Here is a 20,409-nt window from a genome sequence, read left to right on the forward strand (position 1 = left end):
GGATTGAAACATATCATCGAAATTTCAATGAGCCTCATTCTATGCAAATTCTGTATCTGAATGCAATTTTCCAATACTATAAAAACCTCAGGGAAATGTCTAAATGAAAATGCACCCACCAACATCAATTAGTTTGAATTTCATTTTTTTTCCTGTCATATTCATGAAAGGACTTTGTATCACTAATCTAAAACCAAAGAGTAGTTAACCTAATCTAATTTTTTTGTCAAATGTTAGAGTAAAACCAATTTTCAGTTATAGCAGGAGTCTATGAAGCTCGTGTGCATAAAGCTTAAAAACCATCAGGAACAATCATACCCCTCTTTCATGAAATTTATCAGCTGGAAAAGATGATGGATGTCTCTCAGAACCTCAGCTTTCTACCACAAGCTCTCTACTGAAATAGGGAGACCTGGGGCACCTGGTCATCTGCCAGTGGAAGTTATTCTGTCTCTGCTGCCATTACTGGGCTGCTTTGAACATTTAGCACTGAAGTTGTGAAATCATGCACCATTTTATCTATGCAGACCTAGATCAAAGGACATTTTTCATTTGAGTTCAACTGCTGTCTGTAATTAATAGTTTCAACTCATCAGATACCATTTATATGACCTCTGTAAATGGGAACATAAGAACACTTACCTTTCCAAATTCTGCAGAATCAAAATGCATTCAAAGGCTCAAAGCCTAGTTATTATTATATATAGATATTTCTTATTAATTGGGAGTAGCATTAACAAGTTAAGTAGCATTGAGCAATGAACTGTGTAAATTATTCTGTCCATAATAAAAGATGAATTTGCTGAATACCAGTAGGAAAACATTAACACTATCTGATAAAGAAATTAAAAAGAGAAGAAAAATAAATCATTGTTAAATATGACTGAAAAAAAATAGCAGGAAAGATGTAAATGTAACCCTATAGAGATACTTCCTAGACATCAAGTGGTAAAGGTACATCCAGGAAAAAGGATAGATTAGCCATGCCTCCTTATGTAGGCAGTGGCTTGCATAGGTCTAACAGTTTGGATGTTATATGCTGGCAAGACCAGTTTACCCCATTCTAGGCAATAAAGTCATTTCGAGCTTTCTTAATACACTGAATCTACAGCCCCACAGTGACAAATGAAGGTTTGAAATAATTCCCAGTATACCAGAAGTTCTAGATATTTTGGTTTCATGATCCAATTAAATTTAAACACACACACACACACACACACACACACACACACACACACACACACGTTGGAGGAAGAGTGGGATCAATATTTTATTTCCAACTTTTATTTTGTCAAGTAAAGACATAGAAAAGGAAAAATAATCTAACTTCTACCTATAACCAGTACCATAGAAGAAACCATATTTACCAACAAAAGTACAGAAAAGGCATAACCTTAGAATAAAAGTGAATTTCTTTTTCTGAGAAAAGACTCCTAGTAATTTTAAGCCAATGTTCTCTCTGAAACACATGTTAGCACTTGGATGGATGCTGTGTTACATTTGGTTCCTCACTAAAACCGCACACATTAAATAACCGGTATAAGGAAGATACTTCATTGCTTAATGCACCTTTGTGTTTATATAACGAAAATAGCCTTGAAGTTCATGAAAAGGGGTGAGGGGAGAGATTTAAAAATAAATGTAAAACTAAGTTGGATAACTGATAATCTAAATTTCCACAATTTATAATAGCATTTCAATCATATACTGTAAAACTCCTTAATGCAAAATAGAATATTTCTATAGAAGAACTCTCTTTTATATTGTCTTAATTATTCAGATGTATCAGATTGGTTGAATCTTTTCAAATGAATGCTAATGAGACAAGCTATATTTTTAAAATGGTTTTTCATTAACCTTTTTTCTTTCATTATTATATCTTATTAATTATATATGCTGAGTGTTTATACTAAGAATATAAATGGTTTTCATAAAATTTGAAGAACATGGAGAGGTCCTTTTGAAACAAAATTAAATCAAAGTTCTGCTCTCAATACTTACTGAGTCTTACTACATTTATATTTTATATGAACTTTTGTCTACAATCTAATAAGTGAGGGCAAAGTTTCCCATCACATTTAAAATATAATCCAGTCTGTCTCATGACCTACATGGCTCTCTGCTACCTCTTCAAGTTCAGTTCCTGGGACTCTCTCCTCTATTGACTACTTCCACCAAACCAGCTTCCTTGATGGTTCCTCAAACTCACCAGGTACATTTCAGTCTCAGGCCCTTTGTCCTTCTCGTTTCTCTGCCTGAAATGATTTCCTGTAAGATTTGTTAAGCTCCTTCCCTCTCCATTTAAATGATACCTTGTCCAAAAGGCTTTTCTTGACCAATTCCTCACTCCCATCACTCTTTTTACTGTTTGATTATTCTTCAAAATACATATCACTATCTAATAATATAAAAATATTTGTTTATCTGTTTATATCTGTCTTCAGCACTAAAATATAAGCTTAATGAGAACAGGAAATTCTGTTTCATTCATCATTCTGTCCACAGCATTGAAAACTGTACATTGCAGGTACTCAAAAATCTTTGTTAAATGAAAAGATGGATGAATATAAATGTAAGGAAATACCTTCAATTTATATACATACAACTTAGCTACATTAATTCATCTCTCTAACTTCAGAGGAATTATTTTTAAATTCCTATTAAAAATCATAACAACAAACCTATTCTTTAAAAAGAAACATAAAGCTGAGTATAAATTAATGAATCTAACTCTTTTAGTGACTATCCAATTGAGGTGAAAAGTGTTTTATGTCTTCTCGATTAAACAGAAATAGTTTTAAAATCAAGGTGAATTCTCTTCACAATTTTAAAAACAAATACAAAATAAACAAACGAATAAAATCCAATAAACAAACAAACACAAGAAGACAATGGGGAATATATACAAGGATAACACAATGACTGAAAATTTTATACACCAATGGCAAAAAATGTTTAAGATTTCAGTCATTTTAATTTTGATCATACTGAAAATAACATATCTTAGTCTACATAACTATTTTAATACTAAGATTATTTCATAGACCACTCACCAGTCTTTATCTTAAATATTCAAGTCCCAAAAACGCTGGTGTCCAGTAACTCTAACCTTAAGTTTGGAATGGACTGCCCAGTTTTATGTTAAAGCTTCAAAAGTCTAAGAAAATACTGACATGATCACTCACTGTAGTTCTTTCACAAGAGAGTAAATTATAATCCCACTGTGAATGATGAAAAGACATATATCAAAGCATATTTACAGACCTGGATGATGAAAACACTTGATTTGAGTGTTTGTTTTTCCCCAATACTGATTGTGAATTGGTGATGATCAATCAACTGTTTCTAATGACTTATAACCAATGACAAGATTGAGACGAAGGAATGGCCAAGGTTACAGGTGTAGGCTTCGACTATGAAAGTGAGTGAAACTAATTGGTTCCTGTGGGAACAAACCTGCAACCTCCGACTCATTAACTTCATAAGAAAGCAAACTCCTCTAAGCAGACCAAAACTTATCAAACAATTTCCTACAAAATGTGATTCACGTCTAACTAGCACTAGTGTTTAAGAACAAAAATTTTTTTAAAAACCTGTCTTACTAATTATTGGACTCTATAAGAAGAAAGAATTTGATGTAGATATATGGAGAAAAACATCCAGGAAGTTTCCTACAAATATTTAATTTTTAAAAAGCTACTTCTAAAGGCACAGAGCTCAAAGCCAAAAATGGTCAAGAGTCTAAAAATATGTGTTTACTTCAAGTGTCAAGCCCAGATCAAAATAATGAAATTATTTCTATTTGAAAAGGCATATTATGAACAGAAACACATACTGGAATTTTTCAGAATTCAGTAAATTGACTTGCATCCAAATAACCAAACTATGACTTAAAGTATTATGTAATTTTGGGGACACATTTTTATTTATCTTGAGTATTCATTGGCTATATTATTCTCTCCTCTCTGCCTCTCCTAGGTTATTTGCTCCTTATTTGTTCTCTAAAATCAATTTGCTCTTCTTCTAGGCTCTGGATGGATTCTATATTCACTTTTACAAGCTGCACAGCCCCACTTACATGAGGCTTCTTAAGTTTTAGGATTTCAAACCCACTCTCTCTTCCCAGTACCTAAATTTACTAGTTATTCATTTAGCATGCACTTACCATGCTGAGAAATACAATATCTTGCCAACTAAGCTTTTCCTGTCACTCACAAGGTCTTATCTTTTTTTTTTCTTTTCAGTTAGAAACATTAGATTTATATTTACATCTCATCTTTTCCTTTTTTTCCTCTTCTCTAATAATAGGCTATTGACAATTCTGATTTTTACCTTTTACTGTAAAACTCGAGGTAAAAACTTCCCTTGCAATCTCTATTTTATCTACATTTTCCCCTTTGTGAGTTCTGATCCCTTCAAAAACAGAGACAATTCCAGTCTCCGCTTCCTCTGCTGCTGCAAACACTGTCTCTGAGAGCCCACCATTTAACAGTGTAAATAGCATAAGTTGTTTGCAGAATAGTGGCTAAGGCAACTTTTGAGGAAAGATTCTGATTCCCCCACCCCCGCTTAGAATAAATAGGTTGCTTCTCTCTCACCAGATTTTTTTTCCTCCTAAATGCAGGTGCTGAGGAGTGATAAGGAATGATTCACTTCTTCATTTATTCATTAAAGAACTTAGATAAAAAACATTATAAATAATGTAAGTAACCTGACAAAAGAAAGTATCTATACTTCTAATTTTGCATCTTAATTCTGGAACTCTAACACACTATTACTTTTGGATAAGGAAGATAATTCAAATTAGTTTTCATCTCCTAGTAGAGCATTATTAAACTCACCAACATTCGAAATAGCATTTTATACTATAAGCATATTCGATAAAGACCACTTATCACTTCTAAATTTAGTCAATACAACAATTAATTTATACAATTTACACTTCGTTATTTTCCAATCTATGGGTACGCATGATAGATTATTTTGTTGACGTCTGATAAAATTCTATTAGTCAACTATAAGTAAATATTTCTTTGACAATTATCAGCACATTTTCAATGTTTATGAGGGACTAAATCTGATGAAAAAGTTAACATAGAGGATGAATTCTTTTCTAAAAAAAAAAAAGGAGATGAGGTGATGAGATCCTTTCTTAGAAATACTTATTATCTCTGCAGACTTGATATCGACAGCCCAGGGAGCTGCAGTAAGATGGGGCCTTGCCGGTCCCCTGAATGGCACAGAACCCTGTGACCCAGCAACATTTAAATAATTTTCCTCCAAACAGAAGTATTTAGAATAGTAAAAAATAAAATTAGAAAACACGTGCTGGTCCAATCCAGATGGGTGAAATAAATAACGCTACCGCTAGACAAAGTCACCCAGTCCTTACACGTGATGATGTCACTCTATATCCATCAAATACAGAGAAGGCCTTAAAAATTGTTCAGTGAAAACAGAATATGGCAGAATCCCATGCATGGTTTGAGTCCATTTTTACAAAAAAAATATGTGAGCATATGTAGAGAATACTATAACTCAGCATTTATAATGGTGGTTTTCTATGAATGGTATGATTTAGGTCACACACCCCACTCTTGAAACTACCCCGATGCCTGATAGTGTTCCCAGGACCAGACTCTCACTTCCTTCCGGGAGAGGGCCAGGATGTCTATACTGAAGGAAATTAAGGGAGCCTAGCTGGAAATGGGAATAGGGCACTTGTCTTGAAGCCACATGCACAGAGCAAGGAGACTGTTTTAACATGGAGAGTTTTGTTTCACACCGCAGTTTAGTGCTCAGGAGCACCAACTGGCTGCCTGCATTCATTTCCTGACTCTGCTACCTAGTGGCTGTGTCACATCAAGCCAGTCATTTAACTTTCTACGCCTCACTTTTCCACTTGAGGAAATGCAAATAATAATACTACAGTCCTCACAAGGTTAGATTGTAAAGGACACATGTGTTAGATTCTGCTAGTGTTTAAAAAAGTGCTTGGTATGTGATAAATGCCAAGGAAATGTTCACTCTTAATAATATTTACTTAGCTTGCACGTTGTAAAAATTGTAAGTCTTAAAATGTTATATATATATATATATATGTATATATTTTATATATAACATTTATTTATTTTATAGGATATACATCTTGTGGATGTATAAGATATATAAATATATAAGACATACATCTTATAAAAGTATTTTTTTAAGGAAGGATTAAGCATGATTATCAGGGAAGGAAGAACTGAAAGTCCTTTCGAGCATCCCTTGGCATCACACCATTTCCCCCTTTTTCAACTGCCTGTGCCTCTTCATGTCTCCTGTTTATACTTCATGTGTCCTGTTGCCACCAGCGACGATTCTTTCCCTTAGATCGCAGCCTGGAACCTGTCACCTGTTCATGGATGTCTGCAACTGATTCTGTGCATCCTTTTGTCTCTATCTCATCCAGTATCAACTCAATCATTGTCTCCCTCTGGTGATTATTTGGTAAACAGAAAGATTCATTAAACAGCTGTTGTATGTCACCGTGTGACTCTTGTAATCAATTCTCACCACTCTCCTTACCTGGCTGACACTGCATAGTTTCCTAGAAACTTGGAAGTTTCCTAGATTGTATTTCTTTTTGAAATTCTGCATGAAAGATCCAATTATTTCATATTTTTTCAAGGTTCATACACATAACTACTAAAGCAAGAAAGCTTTTTTTTAAATATGTAAAAAGATAACTTCTTCTACTGGAGATTTAAAACCTGGGAGTATTGCTTGGGTAATTATAAATATGAATGTAAGTATCTTGACTATATATTTCTAAATTCCTAGGTTGATATGGGAATCACAATCAAGCATCAATTTGTCCATTAAGCCTTAGAGTTAAATATTAAAATCAACGCATGGACATGGTCAGATATGTAGAACGGTATGGTAGGCAGACCAAACTGGTCACAGATGAAGTAGGTTTTGACTATATACTCAGAGCCAACATTAATGAGAAAGCCTAGCAGAGGGAAGTCTGGCAGAGGTGGAGCTCAGAAGAATCATGCACACAAACACTAGCAGTGGGACTCTGACTCCCAGCCATGAAGAAGCTGCCCTAAGAACCAGATGGAATGTCTGGCACATACATCCTCACTGATAGACACAGCCCGCCTGGTGCATTCTATCCCAATTCCTCTGAGTACGGGAAGCCTGTAACTATCCTTGATACGATTATGCAGCTTCAGCCAAATTTCCCACTTGCCGTTTTCTACTGCAGGTAGAGACTACATTGGTCAGACCAAAGCGAGCACCCTGTGCACTTAAAAGTTACGTATCTCATTTCAAATTAATAATCTGTCAACCCAGTTTATTTTACAATGTTAGTATTTTCATACCTTAGTTTCTGGATTTCAAAACAGGGAGCCAAACCCTGAACTATAATAATTAATTAATTCTCTGTGAGGAATTCCCAGAGAGCGACTGAGTTACCATACATCTCTATTCGGATGTGTACAGGGAAACGTTTCCCAACATATAGATTAAAACGTTAGGAAATACAGAAGAATTACAAAGGTTAATGTGAAAAAAGGTCAACAATTTCTAAACTGTGTGTAAGTGCACAAAATCAGTGGTTTGTTTGGCATAGATTTCCTTCCTACGCGTCCTTGCCAGCTCATGGGAGCTCAGATGCTAAGAGGGAGAATGGAGATGCCAAACGTGCACCGTTGGATGACAGCGTGACACTTGTAAAACAAACCAGAGTCCCCTGTACAGAAATCTAACGTGGGACATTCGTTGTCACCAGAATTAAGGGTACTGATAAGTGAACATTTCCAAGGATTATTTCTGTAAAATTTGAAACTCTGACATGGAAAGAATTCTAACAAATTTCATATACGTAGATTCTATAAGACATCTCCACAATTTAAATTTCTTCTAGAATGAAAACATTGAGTTACCATTAAATTACCAGCTTTGCATTTTTTCATTCATTTACACAGCGTGAATTTATAGAATATCTACTAAATCGTAGGCTGTGCTAGGCAATTGGGCTGGAGCTATACTATACAACCTTTCCTTTGGTGCAGTTCTGTGTTCTGGTTGGCCCTTAATCAAATCATTTATCACATAAAGGCTTGCACCACGGATAGGCTCCAGAGTCAGTCTCTGTGAACCAGGCTGTACCACACCCTATGCTGAGCTATGGCAATGTATCTGTGTTTTAATCTCCCTCTCCTCCTCTTTCTCCTTCTTCATCTTCTCTCCCACACCTTTCCTCCTCTTTCCCTGTCCCCTCCCCTTCCCCCTTCTCTGTCTTTTCCTTCTTTGGCAAGCAGGTGGCTTTTTGAGGATTTACCTCGCATACGTTTGCCAGGAGTATAATTCCTTTAAAGAAATATGTCCTTAATATCTCCCAGGGTTTTGAAGGAATACATAAGTTCTACAAAAATTGTTTAGTCTTTTATTTTAATAATAATATAAATATATATTGTGTGGTAATAATTCATAATTTAGTTCAACAGAGTATCTTTTAGCTAAATTTTTTTCAAACTGAGATCTTTAGCACCCAGTAGAGATCCAAGCACATATTCTAGGAAATTCATAAAAATTAGGTCCTGCAGAAATACTACTCTAAATCTAAACAAATAATCCTATTCTTCGCCCTTAAGAAGTTGCTTACTTAACTAAAAATAAATTCATGGAGCTAAGTTGCAGAAACTATTCTTTAATCTAATGCTATCTATATTTCCAGTACATATTGAAGACAAGAATGAGATGGGCTCTTACAAAAATGGAAAAGATTACTAGGTTTCTCTTATATTCATTTTTGTATAATATCACTTATTCAACTTTTTATATATTAAAAATCCAAAGTTCAATAAAATGGCTTCAAATTCATTGCTGCTCTTGATTACCATAGAACAATGTTGATTACGTTCTAGAAAAAATATCTTCATGCTTTAAAAAAAAAAAAAACACTGCCAACTTTTCAACATAAACTGTAAGTCAAAGATTACTCAGAATGCCCTCTTGAGAGATAAGAACCTATAAGAGAATTTTATCTTCCATATTTGATTTCTATCCAGTTTGAGTAGCTCTGCTGAAACAAGAAGTTTGAAGAAAAATACTGATGAGGCCATATCTATCCCGCCCTCAGAGCCACCCTTACAGCTTGTCAGTCTTATATCTGGGAATAGCACAGTAGACAGGAACATTAAAAGGCTATTTTATTCCTACTCCTCTCTCCCCAGGGTGTGTTGGAAGGAAAGGCATTGGATGGTACTGGGATTCAGTGCGAGGCCTGAGCCCTTTCCAGAGTTCTCGGATACCACAACACTGAAATCATCAACCTTGAACTCCAGGTTGCTTTCACATAGCAACCTAACATAAAACCAATAATCTCTGTTAACCAGATTTTTAAAGTTCTTTCCCTGCTCCAGTTCTGACAGTACGAACTATAAAATAGTGTTTCGTGATAGACATGTATTTGCATTTAAGGTTAAAAAGTAATTCACTCACCATGATAAATTAGATACAGACATTGCAGCGATCTAGGCAGGAGTCTTGGGAAGCAGTCTTCTCTTGATTTCAGAACAGGGAGAGTCGGTCGAGTAGACAAGATAACTGGGTATTTCAGCTTTGCTGCCGGAATGATGCACAAACCACCTAGGCATTCACAGTTCGAGAAGGCCTATAAAGAAAAAGAAAGTGATATCTATAGTAGCTGGTCTTTATGACTTTTCACAGATTTATTTCATCCAGGTCAACAATGTTATCATGGTAAAAGACATCTAAAAGAAAATATAAATTGTTTTCTTAAAATATAAGACATGACATAAATTGAAGGTAAAATAAAACCAACCCTATGATGAGCTGAATGCTTTAGCTTTCAAATCAACTGAAAGGTTAAGAAAAATGTTACTCTCTCAAATACAGAATTCCTTGTTCATTCAAGAAAAGAACAAAACATGTTTTCAAAAGCACCACATTTTTTTTTCCATATGGTCAATCAGTTATGCTGTTTAAATGAGCTTTATATGCTTGTGATAAAAGGGTCAGAATAAAGATCATGATTAGCTCATAGTAGATACTGAAAAAGGACTTCTTTGGCAAAAATGTTTTGTCTGAAGGTCTAACAAAAAATTGTTCACTACTATATGTGAGCGAATAAGGATTCATATTGAGTAACACGTGGGAGGTAAGCAGTGTGCATGTACATAACAAACATTTCCACATGCTATTTGTTGAATATCTACTGTGTACAGTGTTGTATAATCTTGAACCAAATTTTTCTTAGGGTACAATTAATTCCATGGTACTATGTTAGACTCTTTAATTAATGAGTTCAGGTTATTAATTCAGTACAGTTTAATTAAACATTTACTGAGCATGTACTATGTGCACTGACACTATCCTAGGTATAGCTCAGGGATAAAAATGAATGACACATGAATAAGACATTGTTCCTGCCTTCGAGATATTTTTATATAGAAAAGATAATGTGATAAAATATGGTAAGTGTTCACATAAAGGTTTACACAGAGTACACAGGAACACAGAAGAGGGGCTTCCGGCCCAGGCTTAAGAACTTGAGAAGGTTTTCTAAAGAAGATGTGCCCTCAACCACTACCATTAGGTTTGGCTGCCAAGTTCCAAAACAAAAACAAAAACCTAAAATCAACAAGGCTTAGAAAAGAGTTTATTTCTCTATCATATAAACAAATCTCAAGTCTCAAGAAGCAGAAGGTGGATATGGCAATCCATGTACACCAGTAAAGGAGGATCCCTTCTTGTCATTCTACCGGTCTCAACATGTAGTTCCCTTTCATGTTCCAAGTGGCTGCTGAGCTCCAGCATGCGTGTATGTGTTCCAGCCAGCAGAAAGAAGAAAGAGGGAAAGAAGGATGCTTCCTAAAATTTACACATGACATTTCCACCTGCATTTCACTGGTCAGAGCTTAGTCACTTGACCACCCTTATTCTAATAGAGACTGGAAAAATGCAGCCATTATTCTAGGCAGCCTTATGGACAACAACAAAGTAAGGTGTCTATGAGAAAGAAAGGGGGTCAAAGTGTGTATTAGAAGAAAACTAGCATTGTCTGCCATCTTGTTTGAGACTTGGTGAATTTTACCCTCAATATTTTATGATTCTGTACATACTGCAGCAAAGTGGCAAACATGGGGCAGAGGGGAGCTGGAACCAGTTCATTGTGTGTTGGCAATTTTACATATTTGATATATAATTTTAAAAATGACATCAGTTTTATTAAATTATTCATAGAGCAAACAAAATACTCTTTGTGTCTTACTATTTACCAGGCTCTGAATACTAAGGACACAAAGATTAATAAAATATAGTCTTTGCACATAAAGAATTCACTGTGTAACATAGATGCCATCGGGTAAAAAATGAAACAAAATAAAATGCACTCTGAAAATTGCTGTGTATGTACGAGGACACATGAATAGTTATAGGGGAACAGAGAAGAAACCACATGTCTAATGGATTCCAATTTCAACAGACCTTGACAGCTAGTGAGTAAGCAGCTACAAGATCCATATCCTTCATTGTCACCTTACATGAGGCTTCCAAGTCCATCTTTGGTTAATTATTAAAGCATCAGGACTTCCATCTATTAATGACATGGAAACCCCAAATTCTGTTCCCAAACTGGTAACTTCAAACTCTCAAAAATCTGTATTACCTGATTCTTAATTAATTTTATCTTTAGAGAGCTGTGTATCTAAATGTCATTATTTTAATATCTAACCAAATTAATTTTACTGAACAATACTCTGGAGTTTTGCCAAGAGTTTGCATTGAGGGACATTATTAAAGAAAATAACAAATAAACAAGTAAAAAACAGGCCTGTGAAATAAGCTATTAGATTTTAGTGGAATATTTGCCAAGAGAAAAATGTTGCCCTATAAGTACCCAAAGGATAAATGTGTCAGGTTTCAACACCTGGAAAACTAATATAGGAAAGAGGCATGAGAACCACACGAATTGACTAGATATTAATTTTTAATGTTTTTGATAAACACACGCATGTACAATATATTTATGAAAATACACCTAAAACTCTCAAGTCCATTTTAGAGTGAGAAAGTATATAATTAAACACTACAATTCCAGATTTGTTTACTTCTGCAGAATGTGGAAATAATATGCAAAGAAATCTGATGCCAGGATCTTAGATTAATCCATATGGAACTGTTGTAGGTCAAAAATGGTCAAATATTGTCAATGAAGATAGTACGACTTAATATAAGTGAAGAGTTGATCAAGAAAGCCTCTTATCATTCCCTTCATTTTGACTAAACTTTAGACAGACTTCTTTGTGACTCTGGACCCCCGACCTCCATTTTCTTAGTCTATTTACTTTAGAAAGCTTGACCGTGTAAATTCTTTCTCTGCCCCTTTGACATGTAAATCTTCTTCCAGCAGCCTGCCAGTTTTATGATCCAGGAATGTCTTTCTCAAGAACCTGGAAGCCAACTCTGTGAAATGTAACCATCAAAGGAGATAGCTAGAACCCTACAGCCCAGTCCCTGTGGGAGGACAGAAGCCTAACTTCCATAAGTGCTAATTAGCAAACACAGATGGCCCGCTCACACTGACCAACCTCCCCCTAACATCCTCCAGAACCTTCCCCTGGCTCACTCCCACCTTAGTTTCAGCAGAGATAAATTCGGTCTCTCTCCCCTACTGCAATAGTCTCGAATTAAGTTTTCCTTGCCTGTTGAAATCTTTCCGGTTCCATTTTTCTTTGAGAAGGTATCATTGTTTTAATCCCTTTAAGTTCAGGAAAACTTCCTAAGGTGCTGGCAATACTGTTAAAAAGTGAAATCTTTTCTCAATGTCCTTTACCTGCAATAATGAACAACTTGAATTTCAATAATCTTATATTATATGTGGATTTGTAAAATAAAATAAATATTAGACTTGCATTAATTCTTATTTTAAACCTAGATGTTTATAAGAATAAAATATTTGAACACAAAAAAATTCACAGTAACCATTCATAATAATTACAATACTCACTCTGACATTCATTTTGGTATTATATCATCTTTTTATTTTATTTGCATCTTGTAACTAATTTGCTTTTTCAAGAATACACATATGCACACACATACACACATACACACACACACACACACACACACACACACACTAGACATGCAATAAAGTTTACTGAGTCGAATAACACAAAAAAGTCTGTTATGTTTATATTTTTATGATGTAATGTTTTTCAAAAGCCTTGGTAGTGGGTTCGTAATCCTTTTAAATGACATTTAAATGATTCATTGCTTATCGATGCCACCTTTCCAGAAAAAAACATTTTTAGGATCTTCAGGCAAGTTTAAATTTTATGTTCATTTTGATAATTCACAATATTTGTACAAGCCCCAATATCAGTCTCGGTTTCCATACTTAAGTATGTATTAGGGGAAACTTTTCAAAATATATGGAGTGACCTGACTTTCCCTGAATGCCCAGCCAGGATTTTAAATTTATAAACATAGGCACAATTGTTCTCTTTAGGTCACTCTTTTAGCACAATGTTAAGAAAAGTAGTATGTGAATTTAATACAAGACCCTTCATTTGATATACTTATTATAAAAATGAACAACCCTTGAACACAACAATAGATTACTCGGATTATACTTTACCAAAATAATTCTTTTAATCATTTTATTCATAAGATTTTGGGCTTCAAATTCAGCCAAAGGAATACTATATGTTAATATGTTCATTTAGTTGTCATTACTTTGCCATTTAGTTACATATAGAACTTCTGTAAAGTGATTCTACTAAAGCAAAAGTATTTTCATAACCTAGTCCCATGAATACACAAATGACTTTGTATTTTTAAAATGTTAAGATTCCATGATTATAAGTTGAAGTAACTTACCATATAATAAATGTATGTTTTATGTATTGCATACTTAAGACAGTAAACCTATAAAATTTATTACTTGGGAGAAGAATGAAAATGATTTTGACCTTAAGGACTACTGAGTGTGTGGAGTAAATCTTATTGCTTTGCCTAGAGAAAGAAGAGCTTGGAGCCAAAGGGGACATTAAACATTACAGCATAATTTCAAACTGGGTGAGACCAATGGTCCACTGGATTTTGTTTAAACGATACATTGTACAGGTGACGAGGTACCCATATCCTCTAATTCCCCTAAGGGCGTTATAAGAGATACTAGGTATAAAGTGAAGAATCATTAGGTATGTAAAGAATATTTTTATACTAAAGATTCAAAATAAACATTGGCAAAATGAGTTATCAAGGAAATATCAGAATATTTGAGTTTTCAATAATGCCTTCCTTTCTATTATCACATCGAATCAAAGGCCTCTTCGTGCTTTCTGGTTCCCCTATAAACTGATATTGCTATTTCCCAGCTAGATTCCTTACTCTGGTTGAGCTTGCTTGCTTGCTCACAATGCCTGAGCCCTAACTATATACAACAAGGTTGATTCTTCTCTGTGGCCTGCTGTTTTCTTGTCCCTCTAACTGCATGTATCCAAATTCTTCAAAAAACAATACATGGCCCACAGATTCTGTGAATGTGCCTCATAGTTTCAGGTTTCTCTGATCTCCCCTTTTTCTCCACAAACCTGTATATAAGTTAGCAATTAAAATATGTTGAGCATTAAAATGTGTACATATTTTTTCATGTACATTATTTTTAATTGCTTAAATAAACTGCAAAGATCAGAAAATGTCTTTCCTGTTCAAACTCCAGAGCATCTAGATAAGTACCAAGTACTCTCCAGGTGTTAATAAACAAATAAACAAAATGCAATACCTTAGCAACAATAGGATTTGAATGACTGAAAAATAACAATTCAAACATTACTTTTTAATTTTTATATTCTCATACTTGTATTATAAATTTCATGACATCCAGAACTTTGGCAGACTATAAGTCGATCATAGGGAAATATTTCATTTTTCTTGTGAAAACTTCAATTGCATAGATAGATAAATCCTTAAATAAACAAGGAAACCAAACTAAAAGTCTGCCTTTTCTGTTACTCTCTTATATACTTCTCTAGATATAAGATTTTAAAAGAGGAGTAGGTTCTGCTTTGAATATTTATAATTCACATCATCTTATTAATTTTTAAAATAAGAAATGTATGCATACAAAGCAAAAGCAAAAAGATGTATAGTGAAGGATAAATTTCTCTCCCTTTTCTGCCCTCTGTCATTAGCCATCCAGTTAGCTCCCCTTCACAAGTAAGAGATCATAAGAGATCATAAGCTCCCCGTTACCAGTATCTTTATCCTTAAAGAGCTATTCTATGTATTTCTATCTATATCAAACTCTATCTATCTATCTATCTATCTATCTATCTATCTATCTATCTATCTACCTGGTTTTCACAAAATGGTAGCCTATCGTATACAATTTCTTCTGCAACTTGCTTTTTCATATATACATAATCACATGTCTGTATGTAATATTTCCCTATCAATACACATATAGATGCCTCATTGCCTTTAAGGGTTGTAAAGCATTTCATTGAATAGATTCACCCTAATTTATTAGCTTGTTTCATACTGAAGGAAATTTAGCTTGCATCTGATATTTTGCAATTACATACAATGTGCACTGTATATCCTTGTATATATGATAAAATATAGATGTATATTTGTGAATAAAATTTCCAGGTCAAAACTATGCAGATTTTTGTTCCAAAAGATACTGGTAAGCTGCTTTTACTAGAAGTTGTACCAATTTACAGTCCTATCAGCAATACGTAAGCTTAACCGTTCTAACATTATTGCTTCTTAGAATACTAATAAACCAAGTAAATTTTACAAATACACTTCCTAAAGCGTAATAATTTTCTAACCCAAAAATATTTGTCACTAAGCCTGGTTGACTCTGCCCCTGAGATGTCCACTTTTCTCCATCCCCACTACCTCTGTCCACTGAATAATAACAATGATCATCACTAGCCCCCATTTCTAGTTCAGCTTCCATCCACAACATTCACCTACGGGCACACTATGGGCTGAGTGGTCTTTCATGTTCAAACTCCAGTCCAAAATGACTGGAATGTAGTTGTTTTCAACATTAGAGCTGTAGAATACAAGAGGCAGGGATGATAGTGTCAGACAATCATGATTTCTGGCTATGCTTCTTGGTAACTTATGATCTCTTGCTTGCTTCTTTATTTTTAAAATAGGAATGTTAATAGTACTTATACGATCACAGTGAGAATTTAAAAAATTAATGCATGAAGAGAGCTCATTGCTTGCCATGTAAGAGTTTAAAAAATGATAATGGAGATGTTGATGATGGAGGAGCAGGAAACAGTGATGATAATAAACGTCTGCCCCAAATACCTTTAATTTCTCTATTTTGCCCTCATAGTAAAGCTCGAATTCCTTGAGATAATTTACAAGACTGGAGGTGATCTAACACCTGCTTTCCTTTCCCTCTTTCTCTCTGAGGCCTGTACCACCCTTCCCCAAATCCCTACATACTACATGTTAGCTAAACTGACTTGCATTTTTCCAAATGAATCTGTGTCTCTTTAGCTTATAGGCCATTTGCGTGCTAGTCCCATTACATTTACATGCATCTCTTTCATTTTCCACTCTGCTTGGTTAACTTCTAGCTTACTTAACGTAAATAATGTTTCTTCCAAACTGTCCTAATCTTCATTAGGTGAAGCTCTCCATGTTCTCTTAAGCCATGACAACAGTGGTTTACTTCTTCGATGCTGGACTGTATTTCCCTCTAGATTGTGAGTTCCTTGAGGACAGACAGCTAGTCTCAATATCACCTAGGAAACACAGTGTCTAGAACAGAGACGTATTCAATATATGTTTGCTGAAAACAAAAAGAATGTCTGAAATCAAGAAATGTAAATTTCTATAGGATACTGAACTAAAAGCAGGGTCTCTTTTCCTTTGAAACTATAAAAATATTAATTTTTGGTTATATTTATAGGTCCCACACTTCTAAAATGTCATTACATTTTACACTGATTTTTTATATTTATTTGATACTTGCATATTAATTATGGAATATTAATTATGGAAACTTTGAGTAGAAGTCAATCCATTTTCAAAACTGTTTTGCTTCTCAATTTTATCCAGAAAATGGTTTAATAGTAAAATATGTAAAGTAACCTCTTTTTGTTTGGATATGCAATGTGGTGGGATCAAACAGTCATGTTATTCTAGCCGTTTTGGCAATCATGACAAAATTTCTAACAGACCTAGGTCTCTAGAACAATGGAACGATTAAGACGAGCATGGATGTAGATCAAACAACATAAGTGCCTTTCTAGTTGTTTTTATACCCTATTGATACCTAGCCTGAAAATATAGTCTTTGCAGAGGGCTGAGAAAGCCCACACATTAAAACTTCAGATCAGCACAGATGGTAACCTTGGAGACAAGCTAATGCAAAGCTTTATGTGTCCTTTCACTGCAGTGCAGCTGTCATTTTACTTGTATTAAAGCCATTTCATAGGAAGTATTAATATTCAATTGAGCATGTCAGTAATTAGTCTAAAAGCATTTATCACAGAGACTTGGTTATATTTGTAATTAGCATAAGTATCCACTTCAGAAATATCCCCCATGTTCGAATAACAGGAAGTATTTACCATAGCCAGAGAAATAATGGCTTATGGATCTTAGAGTAATTGTTAAATAAATTATCACGCTAAACAAAGATCACCTTAAAACAGTTTAGGATTCCTTCCTTCAGATTAATTGTACCAGAATTATTATAATGTTCAGAGAAATTTTCATTTTATTCTTATAGGAACTACAAAGATCCCTTTCTACCTCTGCTTTGATCTTATTTTCTCTTGAACCATGATGCAATCATAAGCTGCTCTGTTGCCTACGTCTTTCATCTCTGCTTCTTCTTGGTTCTTCTCTGTGTCCCTGATTCTATACAACCTTCCCTTGCCTCAGCTATGAATTCAGACTATTTCTCTCTTATTTCTTCCCTTCACTAACAAACTCCACAAAATATTACTCTATATCCATTTCTCTTTTTCACCACCCACTTTTGCTTTCTGAACTCCATTTCAATATTCTCATCGCCAGTCAAATGGCCAATATTTAACTATCGACTTCCATAGCCTTCTGTCAGACTCCTCTCTCTCTGCCCACTTATCCAGCATCTCCTTGACTTCCAGGATGCTGAAACATCCGGGCTCTTCTAATTCTCTCTGTTCTTCATTGATCTATCATCATTCCCCACTTCCTTTATGTTAATATTCTTTGAAGTTCTGCTAAGGTGAATTTCCCAGTAGACAATACACAAATTTCTTCCTATGGATCTGACCTTTTCTCTTGACTTCCAGAATCATTTTTCCTAGTTATTTATTCAACAGTTGCTGAATCTTGGTTTTTTGTTTTTTGTTTTTTGTTTTTCTTTTACTGCTCAATATATCTCTTGAAGCCATGGTCTCCTTTTTATTGCTACCACCACCACTGCCACCCATGTTCAAGCCATCTTTTGTCTTGACCAGCTTTTTTTTCCAGATTTTTAGAGCATCTGAAAATAAATTTAATTAATTTAATTAAAGAATATTTTTAAAAATCTTAAGAATGGATCAATATCCTAACTTGAAAAAGAGTTTAAACTGGTTCTTTGGCCAGTTTAAACCCTTTAGTGTCTAATGGGCAGCATGTCACCGTCCACACAGTGGGCCCTCTTACTCACGAGCAGTTGCCTGGTACAGTCTGCAAATCACTGACTGGAAACTTTTGTCTCTGAATCCCAATACATATGAAAAATTAATTTTATTAAGGCAAAACACTTATATATGCAAATTCCTTCTTTAAATTAACCTCAAATAGTCATTCCATCTAAATGTTATACTTGGATCCTGTTCCGCATGGTCTATCCTATATTTTCAAGCTTGTCTACACTCAGGTTGGATCACCACTGCTACCTGGACTTGGTTCCACCCTCTATCAAAGGTCTAGTGCATCACTCTGTACACTGGAACTAGTCAAAATATTAAACTGCATTCTCAGTTCAAAGTCAAGCTTTTCCAGTATACATTATTGTGTTCAAGGGTAGCACTAAATAAATGAGCCTTTTAACAAGTATGATATATCTAAACATGCTGGTGTTTCTAGAATTTACAATCGATTTTGATGAGTCCCTAAACGTTCAATCCCATGAGGATCATCCAGCAGAAAGGTCTGTGAAACTCGGTTTAATTAAAAACAGAAAGAAACAAGCAGCAGACTGTTTGGTTTTTCCTAAATAAGTGTTTCAAGTGAAAAAAAAAAAATCCTAACACACTTAATGAATCTTTCTGCAGTCTCAGAACATAAGTGCTTTAACATTCAGAATTAACTTGAGAGAAGTGGGAAAAACCTGCTCCTGATCACAATGCACTTTAGAAATGTAATATAGAGCTGCTGCTTTCTTTCCTGAAGACTTTTCAGGCGTTGTTTCAAGGCCCTTCACAGTTCAGCCTTGGTAACTTTGTTGATCCTCATTTCAAGCTACCCCCAGTCTTCCTCCCCACTAAAGCCTGAAAACACATGTGCCTGGTTCCTCCTTGAATAAGTGAAACATTTTCCTGCCTGTATGTTTCGGAATAAACAAACTTATCATTATGTCTCCGCTTCCAGCAATATCTCCCCCGCCTTGTCTGGAAAATTCTATTTATACTGCAAAATCCAGCTTAAATATTAATATCTCTATAATTTAAAACTTGGTAGAATTATATGCCTTCATAATTGTACCTTTCTCATACTACACATATTTCTATTGCAATATTTGTCATAGTACTAGTGGTAAGGTTTATGTGTCTGGTAAAGGCAAGCATTTTATGTGAATAATATATTATGATATTATTTAACTACTTAAGAAACATGGAATTTGAAATTTCTGGCCATGGGGATCGGGGAGAAACCCTGTATTATAAGAGATGAACAGATAACCAGAAAGAAGACATAGTAATATTTACTTAAAATATACCTATTTGCAGATATTTTTTAAAAACTACAAAAGCAAAATAAATCTCCTAATTATTTACTCATTTATCTGGGTCTTACTAGTTCCTTAAGAGCAATAATTATATCTTTTTTTTCTTCATCCCCGTACTACCTAGCATAGTTTATTATCTAGAATAAACAATCAAAGAATATTTGTTAAATTGATTTCAGTTGAATTGCCATATCACTATGGTCATGCAAATTATTGATTTTTCTTGTTTGACAATGAAGACATATGCATAAGAGATACTCAAACAATAGATATAAGAAGAAACAGTCTACGTCCAAGAGGAGAAATCTTAAAGGGGAAGATTTCCCTGTTGATAACCACTAGTCAGCTCCTACATGCAGGCAATACATGTTTCTTAGGGAATATAGCATCCTGGAGTGAGGCAGTGTTCACAGACAGAA

General features: G+C 34.6%; 1 protein-coding gene across 3 annotated transcripts in view; it reads right to left on the minus strand.

Annotated features, from left to right (window-relative positions):
• The window catches only part of OXR1 (oxidation resistance 1), a 306,299-nt gene extending 293,538 nt beyond the window's left edge, over positions 1-12,761 (minus strand). For 2 of the 3 annotated variants that reach the window (XM_039853665.1, XM_039853662.1), the window contains exon 1: positions 9,499-9,670. In XM_039853665.1, the coding sequence (XP_039709599.1) occupies positions 9,499-9,521 (23 nt within the window). In that variant the 5' untranslated portion in view covers positions 9,522-9,670. Of the gene's footprint in view, positions 1-9,498; positions 9,671-12,722 lie in introns of those variants that run through there. The other variant, XM_039853663.1, reaches the window with a different exon arrangement.
• Between the last annotated feature and the right edge of the window lie 7,648 nt (positions 12,762-20,409).

This window comes from Pteropus medius, unplaced genomic scaffold (genome assembly GCF_902729225.1).
Source record: "Pteropus medius unplaced genomic scaffold, Ma_sr-lr_union100, whole genome shotgun sequence".
NCBI lineage: Eukaryota > Metazoa > Chordata > Mammalia > Chiroptera > Pteropodidae > Pteropus > Pteropus medius.